At 43.1% G+C, this 22316-nt stretch overlaps 1 protein-coding gene across 4 annotated transcripts in view; it reads left to right on the top strand.

Annotated features, from left to right (window-relative positions):
* The window catches only part of LOC147012227 (uncharacterized), a 104523-nt gene that overhangs the window by 33878 nt on the left and 48329 nt on the right, over positions 1 to 22316 (top strand). For all 4 annotated transcript variants that reach the window (XM_085856098.1, XM_085856097.1, XM_085856096.1 and 1 more), the window contains one exon: positions 8454 to 8792. In XM_085856098.1, the coding sequence (XP_085712224.1) occupies positions 8463 to 8792 (330 nt within the window). In that variant the 5' untranslated portion in view covers positions 8454 to 8462. The remainder of the gene's footprint in view (positions 1 to 8453; positions 8793 to 22316) is intronic.

The following is a 22316-nucleotide window of genomic DNA, read 5'->3' as shown; positions in this document are numbered from 1 at the left end:
GGGGGGGAGGAGTGGGGATGAGAAAAGTGTTGCAGACTCAGGGATATCACCAGGGTTGTAAAAAGAAAAATGTTTTTTTGTTTCTATTTTATTTTTTGTTTGGTGGAGGGTGGGGGTGGGTGACGGTGAGCGATGGTGGTTTCAGGGTGAAGAATAAACAACATTGACCACACACGATCCCTTGATGAGACTCTCTCACAGACATCACAATCGGGACAGATGTACACAATCACCCATCCTTACTCAAACTACCTCCAAGTCCTGCCAATATCCCTGGACTCATCTATCTCCAATGTAACTAGCTACCTACTGTGTGTAATTCCAACATGAACCTTTCTGCTACCACTACCCTTCTAGTGATACTATTCCATACATTAACTACCCTCTGAGTGAAAGACCCCTGCCTTCTTAGTTACTACCATATTAACCCTCCTCTTCTTTTCTTTCAAGTGATGGCTCTGAGTTCTATCACTGCTTATTCTGCTGAAGAATTCTTCGGCACTTATTGTGTCGATACCCATCATTATGTTAAACATCTCCATCATATCCACTCAAAAGCACCTCCTTTCTCAAATATATATTAATGTCTCCTTCTAGAGCCTGGTGTTGGCGCAGTGGTTAGGGCAGCGGCTTGGGATCCAAAAGGTCCTGAGTTCAAGCCCCGTTGAGCCACTGAATTAATACACCAGGGGGTTGACTCAGCCTGTCATCCTTCCGAGGTCGGCGAAATGAGTACCAGTGTACTGGGCCGGTGTATACCCCGGTTAAAATAGGTGTACCATATCCCTGTGTCGTAAGAGGCGACCAGGGTTGCGTCAGGAAGGGCATCCGGCGTAAAACATGTGCCAAATCACTATGCGGATCATACGGATGACCTGCTGTGGCGACCCCGAACGGGAGCAGCCGAAAGAAGAAGAAGAAGATATTAATGTCTCCTTCTGTCTGGAAACACTCCCTTTGTCCGTGAAATGATTCCCACTGCTTCTTAAATGCAAAACCTTCCTCCCTCCATTATTCTTCCAGCCATTGGTTGACATATATCGCTTTGCTCATAATTTCTATTTCATTTCCTAATCTTGGGAGTATCTCAGAAAACATTACCTCACACCCCTTCGCTTTCAGGCACTTACCAATATCCTTTATCTATTTTTCAAAACCTCTGAGTAAACCTTCCCTATATCATTCGTTCCTTGGTGTACCACAACCAATTTCTTCCTGCCATGACCTGATACAATGTCGTTTACTCTTTCTTCAATGTCCCTAACTCCTGCTCCTTCAAAACTGCACAGAATTCGATGTCTACGATCCTTCCTGTAGAATGAAGAATCTACATATTTAATAATCTCATCACCTACAAGAACTATCTCTCAGACCTCATTCCCACCAATCTCTATTACTGCACCCTCACCCCCACCTGCCCTCACTACCCCTCACCACTGCCTTCCCTCACAACACCATCACCACTGCCTCCCCTCACTACCACCTCACCATTGTCTGTCCTCGCTACTGCCTCACAACTGCCTTAACCACTGCGTTTAATTTTCCACCCATTAGTAGTTGAGCGGGGCTTGCCAAGTGGTGGCTTACCATGGTAGAACTCCAAGATAGTGGTGCTAAATTAAAATCACTTCCCACACTTTTAGATTTGCAGAGATTGGATTTCACCGTCTCGACCTGATGCTCAAATAATTCTTTAGATTTTGGATAGGTTGGGGATGATGTGATGTGGTCAAAACTCCATGTCTTAGCAAAGTAAAGGAACAAAATTCAGTGCTGAGGCAGTTTACGAACGATAGGAAATTTTGAACACTAATATTCGATGATTAGCCCCTGAGCAGCATCCAGATAGAAAAGGTCACATCTGACTTTGCTCCATGATCGAAGTGGATTGCATGTTGCTGTAGTGGCTCGGGCATCTGAGATTTCTGATGTTGCTGGCAGGTAGGAGAACAAATCCACAAGCCACTCACTATCTTTGTTGATGTTGGACCAGTATACAGTACAATGTCTTTCACCAAAAGTCTACTTTTCTTGTGTCCAAAATGGCCTGAGTGAAGTTGCTGCAGAACATTGTGTCTCAAACGAGATGTGATCAAAAAGTTTCGTGAATGTGAGAATAAAATCATATTATTAAACATTGAACCATTACATAATTAATCCCCTTCAAAGTACTCCCCTCCCACACATATACACTTGTTCCACCATTCCTGCCACTGTCAGAAACGTTTCTGGAAGTCCTCTATGTTAATCACCTTCAAAAGGTCTGTTGTGTTGGATTTGATGTCTTAGATCTTGTCAACTCGCTTCCCTTTCATCGTTTGTTTCAATTTGGGAAACAGCCAAAAGTTGCACGATGCCAATTCGGGTGAATAAGGCGGGTGTGCGATGACAAGAAGGTTTTTATGCCACCAAAAATTGTTGGATATAGACGTGTGGCAGGGCATGTTGGCGTGATGGAGGAGCCACCATTCTTCCACTTTTTGGTCTTTTCCGTCTTACTGCCTCTCAAAAACGTTTCATAACTTCCACGTAGAAAGCTGCATTAACAGTTGCACCTTTGGGAAGAAATTCTGTGTGAACCATTCCTTCCATGTCGAATAATGCAATCAGCATGACCTTCACTTGTGATCTGCACTGGCACGCCTTTTGTGGTTTCGGTGGCACGGGTGTCTTCCATTGGGAACTCCATGTTTTAATTTCTGGGTCATACCCGTAACCCCACGACTCATCACCCGTTATCACCTGGAGTAAGAATGTTGGATCCGAAACGCGTCCATCAAACAAGATGGATGAAATGAAGACACGATTTTCTTATTGGTCAACTGTGAGGATGTGTGGAATGAAATTTGTGCTGATGAGTCTCATGTTCAAATCGTCTGTCAGTATGACCCAAATGGAACCAAACGAAAGAATGGTCTTCTGCTAATTCTCCAATGGTTAATCATCAGTTTTCATGGACGACAGTGCTGACTTGAGCGAAGTTTTCATCAGTTCATGCTGTTGACGGATGACAGCTTCTTTCGTCATCTTCTAGCGACTCATTTCCATCCTGAAACCTTGGAAGCCTCTTTAAAAAATCTTCTTTGCCACAGCTTCAACTGCGTTGACTGTTACGAGCATTTTGTGTGTTTCTGTAGCCAGCTTGCCAAGTTTTAAACCAAATTTTATGTTTGCACGTTGCCCAAACTTTGACATTTTCTACAAAATCACTAGACACCACAAACACATGCTTGCAAAAAGCAATGCCACGGTCCACTGGTGCATAGTAAGAATATGTTTGTTGCATGCTGGCAAGTGAGAGGGTTGACAAAATAAGCCCCGCACACTGACCTCAACAATGTTAATGCATTCATTGATAGCGGCACCATTCACCAAACGTTTTGACCACTCCTCGTACTCTTAGGAATAAGGACTCTCTCACCTTTAAGAATTACACCGTTTTCAACTGACAGCTCATCTCGAAAACTCCAGTAAGTCGAAGATCCTTTGGGAGGTCTTTCACATGGACTGGCCATCCACTGATGATGAAGTCTTTAAGTCAATCGAGTTTGGGATCACAGAGTATTTGTTGTTGGAGCTGAGAGAAAGCTTCTCAAAGGAGAAATAGACAAAATCAACACACAAATCCAAGTCGATGGTAGTTGTGTTGATTGGGCTAGGAAGGTGGGCTAAGCCATTGGCAAGCTGATTTTCTGACCCTCGGCAATATTCCATTGTGAACTTGTATCCTTGGAGTGTGATTAACATTCCTTGCAATCTCAGTGGGGCAGCAAATAACAGCTTGTCAATGATCATCAGCATGGTTTAAGATCGGAGAGCAAATTAAACTTGCACCCGTACAGGGAGGTGTGGAATCGTTCAATAGCAAACACGATAGTGAGGAACTTAAATTCGATGTAAGGCCTTAGTTATTTTATAACTTGGTTTACGCAGTTCTTCAGCTAAAATGTAGGATCGGTAGATCGAAATATAAATATAAATATAATTTCAATTTTTAGAAATTATATATTTTTATGATTTTTTTTTCGGATGTTCCATGGAAAAGACAAGGGTAGGTAGGTGGGGGGGGAATAAATATTAATCCCAGACCTGGAGGATCTAAGAAAACATTGAAGACTAGCATAACCGCGCTCTGCACGACATGTTGGGGTGGGTATGTTTGAGAAAGGAACTGATGCAGAGTATCAGTAGTAATTTTACTTTAATGCAGTAAGTGGAATACGATTTCACTGTTTCAGAACCATTTTATTCACTTTTTTTTGTACTATGCACCTCATATGGTCTTTGAGATAATGTAAGCCGAATATCACGTTACTCGAGCGCAGAAAAAAGTCGAAGATAGCGCGACACAAAACCACAAACTCGGAAATAATATATAAGATGTTTCAGAACCATTTTATTTACTTTTTTTTGTATCATGCACTTCATATGGTCTTTGAGATCATGTAAGCCGAATATCACGTTACTTGAGCGCAGAAAAAAGTCGAAGATAGCGCGACACGAAACCACAAACTCGGAAATAATATATAAGATGGAAGACCATTCAAATGCAGGATGCCCATGTTCATGGTATCATCTGATGTGAAAAACAATAAAGAAGGATTAAAACTTGTTTTTACAATATAGTCTGGCATGTTTTTCTTATAGAAACCTGTTGGATCATCAAACAAATGGAAACAATGCTGAGAAAATTACTGTCCAAGTCGTAGATGTGTGCGTGCACACCAGTGCATAGTGCTGGATATGATTAAAAAAGGTGTCTACTAGGAGTCAACACGCTCAAAACGGTCAATCAGAGCCATAACCAGCTCTTACTTTTCAGTCGGCATCTGATCGTACCGTCTCCCCATCCCCATGAGCTCATCTAAGGCTGATTTCTGGTCCGTTGAAGGCTGAATATCAGCATCTCGCAGGGAAACTTTGACGTACTTGGCACCGAAATCTTTCAATATGAACAGCGGTGTACAACTTCCGATGGAAACAAAATTGGTACGATCAAGAGTAGCCTGCGAATCATCCCTGCTGCTGCACTGAATTGATGCAATCGTTCGGCCAGAATATTCGTCGTCAAGATGTTGCGTGATTAAATCACCAATACAGTCACTCAAATTTATACCGCTGACATACTTCTTAACAATCACTTTTGCCCCAGAAACCACAGTCAATCTGAACCACGCTGGCCACTGCTCAGACGCCATGACCGAAGACGACTGCGCAGTTCTACTGCGCAGTTTGGTTAAAGGTGACTCAGCATTTTGGCGCGCACTCACGAAATTATATTTTGAAAATAAATGCCGACGTTTACATTTCGGGTTTTGAAACTTTTGCACCTTCGGCGGAAAAATGTATAAATATAAAAGGCTAAAAATGTGTTTTATATTTATATTTCATTTCGGCAAATATACCGTCGGCAGATCCGTAAACCAAGTTATAAAATAACTAAGGCCTAAGCATAGAGTTGTTCAGTGTCTGTTAAGGTTTTGCTAGCATATGTCACTGGCCTTAACTGGCCACCTGGTACCTGAAGCAATGTGGCCCCAAAGACTGGCATCACATTGGAGGAAATAAACAAGCTCCTCTGGTTGATGGTAATGAAGAAGAGATGTTTCTGACACTTCATTTTTCAGATTAAATAAGAGTTCCCACAGGAATTCAGAATCCTTTTTGTGAAGGTCTCTGAGAACAGCAGATTTTGCTGTTTCAGCAGACTGAAACCTTTGATGAAGCGTGACAAATATGTCATGAGGGTGATTAAATATATATGCTCGGCCCTGTTCTCGGGTCTTGTAATAGCCCTCAGATCTTGAAGTTTCTGTGGGCGAGGTCGTATTCCTTGTCTGACATATGTATTATGAAAGAAGGTGACGTTGGTCTTCTTGATGTCACATTTGTTTGAGTTGAAAACGAGGCCTTCATGCTGTGCTATCTTCATTAGCTCATCAAAGTGTCATTAATGCTCCTCGTCAGTAGTGCTATAGACGGTGATGTCATCTGCTATGCTAACTGCACTTGGAAATTCTAGAGAATGTAGTCCATTTCCATCTGAAATATGTCCTGGCTTACAGTGAGTCCAAATGGCGATCATTGGAAACAATACCGGTCAGCTGGTGCCTGAAATATAAGAGGTCATTGGCTGTAGGTGTCGAGTCTTACAGACCAACAAATCTGATTTGGCGTCAGGTTTTGGGAAATACTTTGCTCCTGCAAACTTATGATTGAGCTCTTCTGCTGTCGGTATTTTGTGATATCGGTGGATCGAAGCACGGTTAATATGCTTTGGGTCCAAACAAATAGGGATATTGCCATCCTTTTTGGTCACATGCATGAGAGAGTTACCCATTCACTCTGCTCCTGGATACGCCGTTTGGCTCCCAACCGAACCATGCCATCTAGTTCTGATTGAATTGTGACCTTGATAGCAATAAGGGTTCTGCGTGGTGGATCCACATGTGGTGGGATGTTTGGGTCCACAAGAAGCTTGTGTATTGTACAAAATTTCCCCATGCTGTCAAATTATTTTAGGTATGCATCTATGAGGTCCCTTGCATTGTTCTAAACCGATTGCTCATTATCGCTCACTAAACAATGTAACATCACGACATGTAGACTCATATTATGGAAGGCTGAGTACTGCAGGACCACTGACATCTACAACAAAAAACACGTGCTAATCCAGGGTGATCCGTTGTACCTAGACGTAATGTCCGTAGTACCAAAACACTTCATGTGCGTTCCATTGTACATGGGTAGAACTTTCCGTGCTGCCTGAAGCAAGTCCGTATCAGGTGCATCATTTGAATCCATCCTCTCAGGAAACATCTGTCGAAAAACATGAATGTGCAGAGTGTGAGTTTGGACACCTGTGTCAACATTCAGCTTGAAGTAGTGAAAACCTGCTCTGTTGCGTAGGCTGATGTGAAATGTAACATAAGCCTCATTACGTTGCCTTGGTGTATCGATGGAGTGGAACACCCATGATCCTGACTGTGATACAGCATCAGCAGAGTTGTTGTTGTACTGTGGCCAGTGTTGATGGTCCATGGCACGAGTATCGTACACTGATTCACGTTGTTCACTGGCCTAAGGAACATTATGAGCACCAGGGGACCGCAAATCCCTTACGTATGGGTGTTGTGGGTCCGGTGTATCTTGATGTTGGTCTATTTTGTAGGAATCAAGATGAGCATGGTTCTGGCGAGCATTCCCCGTAAGTCCATAATTGGTGGTTGCAAAATTTCCGGGTGCTTCGTGGCTGTAAGCACTTGGCAGGAGGTAGGGTCGTCGAAACCTGGAACTAAGACAGAATTTGGCCCAATGGCCTAGTTTACCACACAAACTGCATGTGTCATTGTGAGCAGGACATCGCTTCATGTTGGAGAGTGTGGGTACCACAGGTTTTTTTCACTTGCTGAATCTGTGGCCAACAGCAGAGATGTTTATATTGTCACCCACTTTGTTAGAAAAGTCACTCATAGGGTGCAACTGTTTGAGGTTTGTGTCAAAGCTTCATGTGTGCGTCCCAATTTCAAGGCATCTTTTGGGAGAAAAGGCTTTGGGTATCGCAAGAAGCTCCTTCTGTAAATCTGCCATGGGCAATTATTTGCTCCTTCAAGTGCTTGTCTTCCTCTTGTTTCAAGCTGAAATGACATTTCTTGGAGAGAAGCTTACACCGGCTAATAAAAGCATCCAACGATTTCACCGGCGTTCTGGTTGTAATCACGAAGCTTCAATCTGCAGATTCTAAAGTTACCCAACTGTTTCAGGAAGCAAATGAAAACATCTGGGCTGCTGCTGCTGTTCGTCTGTTGATGTCCATGTATTGTACCGTGCCATCTGAGACCTTCTTCTCCTACTTGAAGCAGTATCAGTGGCACCTGGTTGTTGTCCGTATCGCATTGTTACCTCGACGGAGTCCAAGATGTGTTATAAAACCGCTGCCATGATGTAAAGTTTTGATGTTAAGGGGAAGAGGCATTGTTGTAGGAGCATATTTGTTAGAACTCCATTCAGTCACTCAGAATTCCTCACACTCCTTTCCGGCAACTAATCCCGTCCCCCTTCCGGCCAATGAACAAAAGCACAAAAAGCAAACTCCTAATACCATTACATTAAGAACAAGTCATCCAGGTGTTTTATGTTGAGCACGTAAATCTGTTTTGACTGGAGAGTGGTGAGCTGGTGTTAAATTAATTCAGACTGAGCAGCTTGCTCATAGTGAAAAACTGTGCATGCAATAATTATCAATGATGAAAAATAGGAGACACTACAATGTCATGCAATAATGAGCTGACACCATAAATTAATGAAGTGATTAATTTTTCAAAATCAAATCCATGCATTACTGTATATATTCTTGTGTGTGCGTGTGTACGTGCATGCATGTGTCCAAGTATTAAATTACACCACCAATAATGATAATATTGATGTTAAATATCTTCCATCCTCCTCACCAGTGCTCGGCAATGGATCTGGCACTACGGCCTGCATGGTCTCGCCGGTCCCTCGACTCACTGACTCCAACACGTCTATTGGAGGCATTCTTAGGTGGAAGTGTGCGTTCAGAGACCAATCGGACTGACCAAGCTTCAACACCGGTTTCCGATGGAGACCTTCTTGCAAGTTTCCTCACCGAGGCATTGTCCCCTCTACCATGGCGACCACCACTGACCCTCACCACTCCACCACGCCCTGCTCTTGCATTCCCAGCTCCTCCTCCACTGCCCAAGATCGGGCCTCGCACCTCTTCAAACACAGAGGCACCCCCTCGTGCTGTTGAAGCACCATCACCTGAGGTATACTTCAAAATGCCTTTGAGTTTTATTTATAAAACAAGTATGGCAGGATAGATTTTTGGATACTACTCTCATTTCGGAGATATCTGGTCTTGGGTTCGCTTTTCCGACATTATTTCAGATCCTACTTTTTAAAAGTTTCAGCTACTGGTATATCATTGTACTATACATCATGCTATCATACCATAAGTGTGGATATTAAATAGTCCACAGTACATTCAAACCTTATTTCCTTAACAGTTTAACCACCATGACCAAATAGAGGATACAGTAGTTACAATATGATAACTTGATGGTCCATAATTGTTGTTGTTCTTGCTGCTGGCATTCGCCATTTAGCAGCAACTGCAGTTTATGGTTCATATATACATACTGTACTGAAGGAACAGTTCACCTCAAACAGTATATGCAATCAGATAGATACATGCAATGAGCAATCGAGATATGTGCACAGTCCAATTAAAGATAACTTGAAAACAAAATAATTTTACAGACTTTCTGTGAAGCACAATTCAAGCAAGATGCTTGATTACTATATTTCCCTTGAATACAGAAATCAACAAGGCAATTAAATGGGCTGCAGCAATACATGTACACAAGATGGAGTCACAATATTGTGTACAACATTGCAAACATGAAATTACCTTGTTTGTGTAGTGACTGATGGTGAGTAGGATGCAAAATTGTTTGTGTGTATATATATATATATATATATATATATATATATATATATATATATATATATATATATATATATATATATATATATATATATATACTAGCAGATAACCCTGTGGCTGTTGTAAATGAATTACCATAGTTCTCAATAGAGTGTGGATCTTGATATGTCATCAACTGCCACTCCACCCACCCTAAAATTTCGGGAGTTTGCTGGGAATGTTTTTTGACAGCAGAATGGCATGGACCCGTGGAAATTGCACGTCATGTAAAATGTGACTTTAAGTCCTCAACCCCTTTCTTCTTCAAGTCCTCAACCCCCTAACCCCACCGCCCCATCTCTCAGCCCCATGTCCACAAGCCCCCTCCACACCCCAGGTCCTCAACCCCCCTCTCCCAGCTCTCTGTCTCCTCTCTGCCACTCCACCCACCCTAAGTCTCTGTCCTCTTGTCACCTTTTCTTCTTCAAGTCCTCAACCACTTCCCCCTCCCAACCCAAGTCCTCAACCCCCCTTTCCCAACTCTATTCCTTCTCTGTCTCTCTACGCCAACTCTGTCCTCCACTCCCCCTTTCTTCTTCAAGTCATCAATCCCCCCTCCCTACTCCAGGTCTGCAGCTCGCCCTTTCTTTTTCCAGTCCTGAACCCAGTCTCCCAACCCCAACTCCTCAGCCCCCCATACCCAACTATGGCCATTCTCTGGCCCCTCCCCCCTGCAACTCTTTGTTCTCCACTCCCCCTTTCTTCTTCAAGTCTTCAACCAACCCCACCCCAGGTCCACAGCTCCCCCTTTCTTCTTCAAGTCCTCAACACAGTCTTACAACCCCAAAGCCTCAACTACCCTTTCCCAATGCTGTTCCATCTCTATCTCCCCTAACTCCATCTCTCTGTCCTCCACTTCCCCTTTCTTCTTCAATCCTCAACTCAACCCTTCACAATTTAAACTCCAAGTCCTCATAATCGTCACCAACTGTTAAAACTGCTAAGGTTTCTCGGTGAAGTAAATTGACCAAAAAGGGAATTATTTGTTTAATGGAATTGACTGAATAATTTGTGGTTATATTGTTTTTTACTTCTGGTATGTGTGCGAACCAGTGACTCTAAGATTATACACCACCCGTCAAACTTCGTGCTTCTGCTCAAATAAAACATTGTCACCATGTGAGCACATTCTTCTATATGCCTCACATGTACGTGTTGTTCGGTACTTGCTCGTTAATACTCGTTAAGACACTCACTTGCTCGTTAATACTCGGACATAAAAGTTTGTTTGGGGTTTTTTATCTGGAATTATTTTGGGAACGCAAGGCCTCGCATGCATGTACATTAATATTGGCATCACCCAACCTTTCTGATAATCCCTTCACAACATCGCACTATGAAGTTTTTGAGAAAGTGTCTTTCTCCGCCACAAGATGAGTGATGTGCATCTTCAACTGCATCACCTGGAAATTGTTGTCTTTCCAGCCAGGTTTCTTAGTGAGAATTTTCACCAGCGCCTGACAGCATGTTGCCTTGTCCATATCCTCCACTGCCTTGATAAAATCCTTCATACTCACTAATCTCTCTTTCCAGTAACTGCTTTCAAGCTGCTGAAGGCAGGAGGCCACAATAACTGCTGTGGCTTTCTCTTCACACATTTCCAGCTTGACTGAGCTGGCAAACTTTTCTGCTTTGGCTGATTTACCGCCAGCTCTGGCACAATCTGAAGTGACTGCAACCCTTGCATCCAGTGGGCTTATGGGCCACCGCGGATGGGTTTGAAGTAGGCAATGTTTGTGCTTTGCTATCACCACCTAAAAGCTCTATTCCTTCGGCACACTCTTTGATTGAAGTTTAGCTGGATACGTTGAATCCTTGGAGGACTCCGTTCCACCTCCTTTTCAACCCTGTGTTTTTCATGCGGTTGAGGAAGGGGGCCATTTAATGGTTGCCAACCACCTTCAGTGCTGTAGCAAGAGCTGCGTAGGCAGCATCTTAAACCTCTAGTACAGGCTCGCCTATTTGCTTGAGCAAACCTATGCAGAAAGGTTTAAGTTAAGCCTTGAGAAAGGTGGTGGGGGTACAGTCACAAAACGAGCTAGCAAGGAACAGAGATGCCTGCTGCTTCACACTGGGGTTATGGCTGTCCATTGCAGAAAGAATGTCCTTACTTACTGGAACTAGAGTTGTTGTCAGGAACACTGAAGCATGCACAACGTCCATACGCTTTGTGAAGCATGCACAACGTTGACTTTTTTCACAATATTGGCAGGCTGGAAGCTAAACCAGCTAGAAACATGGCTGTGAGCGCTACAAGCATGACATTTTAGTCCTTTTCATTAACCGTTTTAAGAGCCTGAACAAGCTCTCCATAATCTCTTGGCTTCAGCCTCAGTTTCTTAACAATTATTTCTCGGCCCCTTTTCTCTCTTGCCACTTTTTGGCTTCGATTTTCTGGTAGAAATCCCTTGGTAATTTGGCCAGTATGTCAAAGGGTTCCAACCGGTCATATGGATCAACAGCGACCGAGTCACATTCCTCCCGCTCAACTATTGTCTGTGCTGAGAAAGAGATCCTCAACATTGACACCACATTAACTTTATATTATATCATGTTTTTAAGGACATTACATGTATATTTATCCCAAGAGAGCTTACAACACACCCCTGAACAGGCTTCCAAATGTTGGTGCCACTGTTTGGTCACAATCCTGCTCTCCTCCCATCAGTTCCGCTCAAAGCTGGGCATTGTCAGCACTTAAAGGGACACTTGTATTTAGGTGCTAGGTGACATTTTACCACTTGGCTACAGACATGAAATGAAAGTGGAAGCATTATTAAGGAGTCTCAGGTCAGGATCCATTTGTAATGGAATTAATTCCCAAATGGAGATTGCTGTGAATATCCTTTGACAGCATAATAATCATGAACTGTTAAGACTGCTAAGGTTTCTCGGTAAAGTAAATCGACAGAAAGGTAATTATATGTTGACAGAATTGACTGAATAGTTTTGGGCTACCGGGTGAGGGAGGCAACTCCACTGTGGCCTCAAGTGGACCTTCCACCTCCATTTGTTCTGGGGTCACAGTGGTGTCTGTCCAGTGTTCCCGCTCTTGGTTCGGGAAGCTATGATCACTTTCCATTTTGAAAACGATTTTATATGAATTCTGTGCTGAATCTAGTGCTCAAGTATGAAAAAAAATTGCTTTAAGAAGACAGTTTCCAGCTCCTCAGGTCTGAATTTCACTCCACGACACCAATGTTACAGGGATTGTGTCAGCCAAATGGTTGAGATGCTCCAAGCTGTTAGTTTTTGTCCAGATTCGGATGAAACTTTGTGGGCATGTTGATTGTGTGACAAGGAAGAATTGATTCAATTTTTGGTGAAGTTCCGAATCCAGATCCAGATATGATAATTTTTTAAGTGATTCTTCACCATTGAGAGATAGGGCTCAACTAATATGTAGCACAAAATCTCAAAAAGTTGTGAATGGATTCGGATGAAACTAGGTGGACAGGTTGGGAGTGTGGCAAGGATGAATTGATTCGACTTTAGTGAAGATCCGAATCCGGATCTGGATACGAGAATTTTAATTTTTTTTAAAGTGATTCTTCACCATTGAGAGATAGGGCCAAAAACTATATAGTCCTGTATGGCATGATATTTCAAAAATGTATTGGGCCAGATATGTTCTCATGGATCAGGCATTACAGGGTGGAGATACACGCTATACTGAGAGCCCTTCTATTTATTCATGCTCTTGGTATTAATTTTGACACTGTTGTTGTATCTGCAAGAAACGCAGATGCCCTTCTGCTATTATTGTCACATTTCACTCGTTTGAATTGTGACAATCACTGGATGATGACTGGAACTGCTAAGAAGAGAAAGTACATACCCATTGGTCCTGGAACATGAGCTTCCACCAAGTTCTGCTGAAGCACTGCTGCCTGTTCATGCCCTTATCGGGTGTGATACCACATCCTACATCTGTGGTCACACCAAGCAATCAGCCTGGAAAATATTTCTGCTTTATCAATACCTTCTTCATGATATGATGTCAGAGTGAGAATCCTGATCCTGACTAAGCTCAAATCAACAGAATCATTTGTTTGCAAAATTTATGGGGTTGACAATGTACAGTCGGTTGAGACTATGCATAGGATAATGTTTGAAAAATCTTGCAAACCAGAAATGCTGCCACCTACAAGCAATGCCCTTACCTTCCACATACAGCTTGTGCATTACTAACGCATGATATGGATGAAAGCTCAGTGTTCAGTTCCACATCTTTCAGATATTACTGAGATGGGGTGGAAAAGAGGAACCATAGGATCACAACCTGTTCTGGTGACCATTAATCCAATTCCAGAAGCCTGTCTTGAACGTATATCATGCTCTTGTCAGACAAGATGCCGAACCAAGCACTGCAACTGTTGGAAAGCAAAGCTGCATGTGGATGCATACAACCTGGTGACCAGGATAGTTGTTTCAACAGCATTGCACAAGTTTCATAATATGTTGTCCAACTGTACATGTATAAGTTACACCTGATACCTTGCATTATTGCCATGTTGCCTTTCTGTGGCATGCGAAGGTGACATAGAACTTTCTTATGCCCATGTAATGTAAACTGTGCTTGAATAGTTTTTATGTATTCTTATATCTGAAAATAAGTTTAACGAAAAGCTGTTTTAATTTGTGTATACTGTCACGGACCCGGGGTTTGAGGCTTGCCACAAGGGGAAGCACTTGGGTCCCTCCCGAATGCCTGGTCCTGAGGCCGCCGGGCGCATATAACTCCGCACATCGGCAGGTTGCAAAGCAACCACAACCACCAGTTGGCACAGCCAATCTGGGCAGAGTTACATTACTTGTGTGATACCTTACCTGTGGATGGCTGGATAATTGGGGTCAGTGCCCTCAGCGCACACTCACATTACTGCTGAGCATTGCAGTGAGTGTGCACTGGCTGACAAAGTAAATTATTGGGGTAGAACATCCTGTCTAACCTCATTGTGTACTGCATTGGACCAATAAAGGAAAAGACAACTGAGACAGATTGGAAATAGCAACAAACAATTATTTATTACAAACACACAAACAAGCAATAATTTAAAAACAAGTATTTTCAGCAAGAAAGCAAAAAGGCACATAAGAGCAGATTTAACCATAACATGTATCCTTCTTCAATATTACATAAACAAAAGAGTTGGCGATCATTCACTGAGGAGCAAAGAATAAAACGAGAAGGACTTGAAAATAAAATAAAAGTAATGAATATAAAAAAGGAAAGCAGTCTTTCCTTCTCCCCCTCACCTCACACAAAAACATGGGAGAATGCAGAGGAAAATCGATGGGGAAGATGGGCATTGGTGATGTGAAGCGATGGGGACACACAGCTATGTCCCTGAGGTGCCTGGACCCAGTAGGCGAGTCCTCTCTGGTGTCCCAAATATGTGAGCTAGATGTGAGACTCACCCTCCTCAACCTCAGATCCTTCCTCCTCAGACCCCCATTAATACGGTGCCGCTGTTCACCCTCCTCGTCCTTTGTGGCTGACAGGATCGAGAGGGCAGGATGATGAACATGGAAGCAGTGTTCTCTTTCCACAGAAGCTTGATACCAACTGCTCATAAAACTTTCCTTTCTTTACCCTGACACATTTTTGTTCCCTCGCTCACAAGACTTTTCAGTCTGTCAGTCTTCTGCTCAGGTAAGGTTGGCCCATTTGTTTCTCCTTTCTGCTTCCCTCAGCCTTCTGTGTCTGCCCTCTCTTCTGCTTTCTGCCTTTTTCTTCTTCCCTTTCTGCTTTCTGAACCGTCTGCTCAGGAAAACACTTCTTCCCTGCTCACGCAAGCTTGTCACGAGTCCTTCTCTTCGCCTTTCTGCTTCTTTTTCACATCAGCTTTCTTTCCCTCCTCCCATTGGTCTGCAGCTGATGGAGACAGGTGCATGACGTCACTTGTGGAAATTGCCCTACAATTCTGAGGGAAGTTTCAAAGAAGCCCCACCCCACCTCTCACGTGCCCAAAGCCGAAACAAGAGCCCCCAGCCCCCTCCTTGTTGCAGAAAATTCCCAGTCGCACTGTTTTGCACTCTGTACCACACCCACGAGAAGCACCGCACCTCACAGGCCATGCTGACCACCAAGCACCACGAACATGCATGCGAAACGCAACACGAGCATGCATGTGGAGAGCACGCTACGGGTTACCAAGCAATGCGCGGATGGAGGGAACACGGAAAGGAACCCCGCACGACCGATGGATGACCAAACGGCCGTGGGATTGAAGGAGGGACTGTTGAAAGGATGTTTGATGGAGGGGAGATTGTTGGTGGACCATTCAAACAGGCTGATGGAGTAAATGGAGGGTTGTTTGAAAGTAACAGGGGGATTAAACGGAATGATAGTGTGAAGGAATAAAGATTAAAAGCAACAGAAGGGGAGGAGGGAATACATTACATGGGACAAACGGCCTAGCCAATGTCTGCCCCCTGAAACAGCCCTTTGACAAGGGACCAAGTACTATCTATACAACGACTAATGAAATAACTGATCCTCTGGTCACCTACGTGTCCATGTATGCTCTCCTCCTGGGGTAGGTTTTCCAAAACCATAACAATATATATACAATGTTTTTATCATGTATGTGTGTATGTGTTGTGGACAGGACCAACTTTCTGAAAATGGTTCATTTTAGATTTAGAGAGGCATGGAGTACATGGGGTTAAGAGAGAGGGTAGTATAGTTATTTGTGCATATGAATATGTACACTTTGTGTGTTAACAAGCATGGAGGTGTACATCGATGATAAAAGCATTCAAAAAAACATTCATGAAATGCCTAGTTATTTTGTTATGAAGAAACACTTATTCAAAATTTAATATTATCGGCCTTCAGACATTTTAACCTCTTTTACAAAGAAAATAAATCACAATTTTATATATATATACAGGTATATACATCTACACACACACACACACACACACACACACACACACACACACACACACACACACACACACATATATATATATATATATATATATATATATATATATATATATATATATATATATATATATATATATATATATATATATATATATATATAATTTGTATATTTTTCAGGTAGATATGCACTTTCTGAACATTTACGGCTTTAAATTTTAAAGCTAGCACCAATACTTTCAGAGTTACAGGTGAACACATTTTGTTGGTCAGTGATACATTTATATGGGTTTCACGGCCATTTTGTTTTTTAATATTGAGGGTCAAAAACCAATATTTCAGCATGGTATCCTATTTTTTCATAACCAACACCCTTAAAATACGTTAAAACATATTGTCACCACCTTCCACTCAACAATGCCCCTCTAAGTTTTAAATGAGCCTTTTTCAGAAGTTTGGCCTCGTCTATTATTTCAGAACACACTTCTGATAACTGCTAACAAGCTGTAACTAACTCACTTACATTTCTTTATTATTGCAATAACACTGTAGTCTGCATATTCCCTTTGTCGTGACTGCAGAGCTACTGGCACGACTGCAGATGACAGCTAAGTAGTACACTTAATATCAATTCTTTCTTATTGACTCCTTATTATTCATTTGTTGAACTCATTATACAAGCCCCAAAAATGCCAAAAAGTAACAGAAAGGCTTTTGTTGATCACGATGTCGCTGAACAACGCAATTGTGATTTGGCACGACATCAGCAATGGTGCCATGCAAATTTGAGCACAGTGAGTTAGCAATCTGTCCGTGATGCCGATGCAGTTCAACATCGGCAAGCACATATTGTTTTGTCTCCATCTCCCCAGCAATCTGCGCATGATGCCGATGCAACTCAACAACGGAAAGCACGTGCTGCTATGTCTCCATCTCCCCAGCAATCTGTGCAAAATACCGATGCAGCTCAACACTGGCAGGCACGTGCTGCTATGTCTCCATCTCTCCAGAAATCTGATTATAATACTGATGCAGCTCAACACTGGCAAGCACATGTTGCGATGTCTCCATCTCCCCAGCAATCGGTACATGATGCTGATGTAGCTCAACAACGGCAAACATGTGCTGCTGTGTCTCCATATCATCAGCAATTTCTGTATGATGCCAATGCAGCTCAACACTGGCAAAGATGTGCTGCTGCATGTCCATCTCACCAGAAATCTGTGCATGATGCTAATGCAGCTCAACACCAGCTTCCTGAAAATCTGCGTCAATATGTTGCGTGTGAGGCAATCAGGAATCTTTTGCAGCGGCATTGTCACTCCGTTCAATCTTATCGTGTGACATGGCGATACAATCTGGATGAACATCTTTCTGATATTATTGTACATGAGCATACCTGCAGTCTTATGGATCAATTATGTGGTCACCACAACACATTGATGTGGAGAGATGAGCATGTTGGCGGATCAATCAGGGAACCACAATTCGGTATGTGTTGTCTGTCTGGTACGATTTGTGTCCCGAATATTCAAGATCCACCACCATAAGTTCTTATTGGTAATGACTCGATGGCAAAGTGCTTCAGATCACACAACAGGAAATTCAATGCAGGATTGTTGATGGCCAACATGAAAACAACGGATGCTACCATCATTGGAGGGATCACCAACGTGGCCTTCATGCTAACAGAAGACTTGTAGGTGAGCATTCTAGATGCTGTGATCTATCGACAAACAATGAGATTGCAATCCTGCTACCTCAATCTTCTGAGGGCGATACAGGACAGGAGAGGAGTCACATGGTTGTATGCATCTTTTGTGCGCAAGTGAACAGGGATCTTGGCTTGCAGCACTTCAGAGATGATCATCAAAGCTATTATCCCCTCTGTTTCCCAATTATTTTTTCCGCATGGCACTGACGGTTTCCTTTACCAAATATTTCACAAGGATTGTCGACCTAATGTTGCTGCGAAACAATTACATTCCTACCGGTTGATGAAACATCATGGGATCTTTAACATCCTACAATCGACTCTTTCAGCAGTACTGTGTCGATATGTGGGTCAAAATTTAGACCAATTTGAGCAAAGTGCATCATCAATCTATTTCTGATGCCAATGCAGCTCAACATCTGCAAGCACATGCTGCTATGTCTCCATCTCGCCAGCACAGTTTGTATAATATCTGCGCTTCAATCAACATCAACTGCATGCCGATCTATGCAATGGCCTGAAAGATGTTATTCTTGCAGGGGATACTGAGCATGCTGGTCATCGTGTGATTCTTGCTTTTACATTCACAGGTGGCCCACAATTTATGTCAAAGCATTATCAAGATGCTTCAGCAATTGTCTGAAAATTCTGAAAACCAACAATGTTCATCACATTCACCCGCAATGCACATTGGCACAAAATCGTCAGTGAACTGGAGAATGAGCAAACAACTGCTTATTATCGACCTGACTTGATGGCCCGTCTTCAAAATGAAGTTGCATCAACTCCAGGATGACATCACAAACAGCGTACTCAGCAAGTGCTTACTATCAAATTTCAAAAGCGTGCGCTGCCTCACGCCTATTTGCTGCTTATTCTTGATGATGACCAGTCTACGTGGACTGACATACACAAAGTTGGCAGCGTTGAATTCCCCGACATTGCCAAGTCACGAACGCAAGAGCTCTTTTAAATGCGTCAGAAAATACATGCTGCACAGTGAGTTAGCACTGCTATGCTTGCGGAGAGCTGAATCCAAATTCTCCATGCATGGTTTCTGGCATCTGTTCTGACAAATTCCCTCAGGATTTCTGCCCTCAAAAATGCCTTAGGGATGATTCTTATCCTACTTATAGACGATGAAGTTCAGCTATGGGCGGCGATACAGCTGTGGTTAGGGTAACTGACAGGGATTTACAAGTGGACAACCGAAGTGTCGTACCATGCAATCCATGGTTGTTATTGAAATATCATGACCACATCAATGTCAAATACTGCGCCTCAATAAAAGCTGTGAAATACCTTTACTAATACAACTTCAAAAGTGTTGACCAGGCTACAATCAGTTATATGGGAAGTGTGATCAGGTCCAAGTCACAATCGATGAATGTGAATATGAGATCAAACGTTACGAGCAGTGTCTTTGTTTGTGCCTCAAAAGCAACATGGATAATCTTTGGGTTTTCAATGCAAGACTGCTCCCGACACTTTTTTCTCATTTGCCGAAAGAGCAGCATGTCACGTCCCTGCCAAACCAGATCGAGCGTTACCTGCAGCAGCACGTACTCCACTAATTGCCCATTTCTTGATAAACTTCGAAGAGGTGGCTTCCAGAGGGGGAGAGAGGAGGGGGGTGAGAGTGGGGGCGAGAGAGGGGCGAGAGAGGAGGGGCGAGACTAGGGGGAAAGGGGGGGCAAGAGAGAAGGGGCGTCACAATTCTTCTTCTTCGTTTGATATGACGTCACAATTGACGCTGGGGACCTGAGTATGTTTCCCAGGTGTTTCCCAAGTTATGGCCATTTATGATACGGTTGGTCCGATCTAATTGAAAAAATGCCCCAATCCAGTCGTCGTTTACGAGAGCGAAGGAACAAAGCTGCACATACTGGCACGCACCTACGGGCACGCACCTACGGGCCCGCACCTACGGGCCCGCACTAGTGTTCAATAATTACGCTACTTTACCATTCCCTAAGGTCACCCAAATGAGCCCAAACCGACAGCAAACTCACATAGAAAGCAAATGGCAGAAACACGTTTTCTTACCATTTAAGGGTTTATTTGAAATACAAAGTCCAGGGAAGAGGGTTAACAAGACGCTATCATAAATGAAACAAACCAAGCGAGTCAAAAGACACAAAGAGGAGAATGGGGATATGCAAACTTATATACAAGAACGAGAAATAAAACGCAAAATCTAACCCACTGGGTGCTAGAGATAATACTCGTACAACAAGACAATAATGCAGGTGGGACTTCCCTTTGTCTACAATGTACAGGGTGGATGCAGCACTCAATGCAGCCACTACACACGCGAAGGACTCAATGTAGTCCCCACGCACGCGAAGCAAAATTCTGGGTTAAGCAATTGGTTAATGTCCGTCAATCCATCTGTCCATCCATCCTTCTTTTCAGTTTATGATCGAGGAACAACCTATTTAAATTGAATGTTAGATGTTGAACACGAATTGGAACATGAATAGGAAGATAAGTTTGCCGTTTTACAGTACCTTGGCTCAGAATTCACCCCGGCCACACATGCGCAGAGAGAAGTGCGATAATATTTTTTACTCTGTCTGTTTGCCTGGCAGTCAAACAAAATTGAAAATCATTCCAAACAGGAAACTTACTGTTTTTAACGATGTTATAAAGGACACAAACAATAGGCACGGATAACTAATGTAATGTGCTCGGGTAATGCAATAGACACCGAGTAAAACGGCGGTAAAACACAGAATTCATTTATTTATACGCCTTTAAACCTCTTCAAACCTTTATGTAAATTGAATGATGAACTTGAACACTGTATAACACAAATCGCCTTCGTAATACTTCCCAGAACCATGCTGTGTATCGATATATAGCATGAGAGGGCGTGGCATGTGATGTTCAGGGTGAAAAAGATGCTGACTGACATTGCCTTCTATGGTGATTGATTGACGCTTTTCAGTGACGTCACTACATCCGGCTTTTTCATTTTTGGCCACCATTTTTTTGGGCAAGCGATTATATTGATAAGATCGATATTACCATTACGTGTATCAATAATAGACTGTAAAATGAGTCGGAAAGTATCGTCAAAAGAGCCGAAGGTGCAAGTGAGGTATCGGGATGCATTAGATAACATTTCCAAGTCGAGGTATTTTGATAGACTGCAGTTTATCATGTATAAAGATCCAAATGAGCTCATGAGGAAAGTTTGGAGCTGCGGTTGGGTGAGGTCTGCTTCAAAGCAGACAAGCAAATGACATGGTTGGGTGACGTGCTATTGGTGAGGAAAGTTTGGAGCTGCGGTTGGGTGAGGTCTGCTTCAAAGCAGACAAGCAAATGACATGGTTGGGTGAGGTGCTGTTAAATGTGCTATGCATGTACAAAATCAAATGACATTTAATATGCATGTTATGGACTTTGAGAAGAATCAACTTTACAAGTAATCTTTCAGCAAAACCATGTTTCTTTCGACAACAGTAATAGATAATATTTTTTATTAATTTTGAGAATTCACCTGCAGTCAGTGCACAGTCTCTCTCAGTCCCACCTTGGTAAATGCCTCAGACATGCTCCAACATGAACAGACAAAGTCAGTTCAGGTTCGATCTGTGACCTGCTACAGGTACCATGTAAACCTGTACTAACCTGTTCCATGTTCGGGTTGTCGGCGACTAAACCGTCTCCCCCACCAGGTTTTCTGGTGAGGAGGGTGTTTGGATATGGACACCCAGCAGGATTAAAAACAAAACCTGTCAAAGGGCGGAGGAGCTCCTTGTGAGCCAACGGCCATCCATATCTGGTGCCCAACTGTGTCTGCGGACGTCCTCCTGCAGTTGGGTTACTTCTTATTAGGAGGTTGGTGGCAGGATTTGTACTCCGGCCACCGTAAAACGCTTCATTCCGCAAAACGCAAAAACGCAAAAAAATCTGAAAACCCACTCCATGGGAGTACCTCCTGTGCAGCTTCCCTTCGCAGGGCAGCTCACCGGATGACAGGATTGGGGCAAAGCCTTCGGGACCCCCAATCTTTGATAGGAGGGAAACCACGGGGTAACATCCCTGGGAGAAATTGCGGGAGAGTGTGTCGGAGTGGTGCTGAGGTGTCGTCCACCAGACGCCGGTCTCCTTGGGTTAACCTGAGGCGGTCCCTTCGGGTGGGTGCCTGGAATGTCCTATCCCTAAGAGAGGATGATCACCTGTCTCTG

The sequence above is a fragment of the Eptatretus burgeri genome, chromosome 15 (assembly GCF_056783735.1).
Source record: "Eptatretus burgeri isolate ZD-2024b chromosome 15, Ebu_testis_v1, whole genome shotgun sequence".
In the NCBI taxonomy this organism is placed as follows: Eukaryota; Metazoa; Chordata; class Myxini; order Myxiniformes; family Myxinidae; genus Eptatretus; species Eptatretus burgeri.
This window is presented reverse-complemented; position numbering and strand designations above follow the sequence as displayed.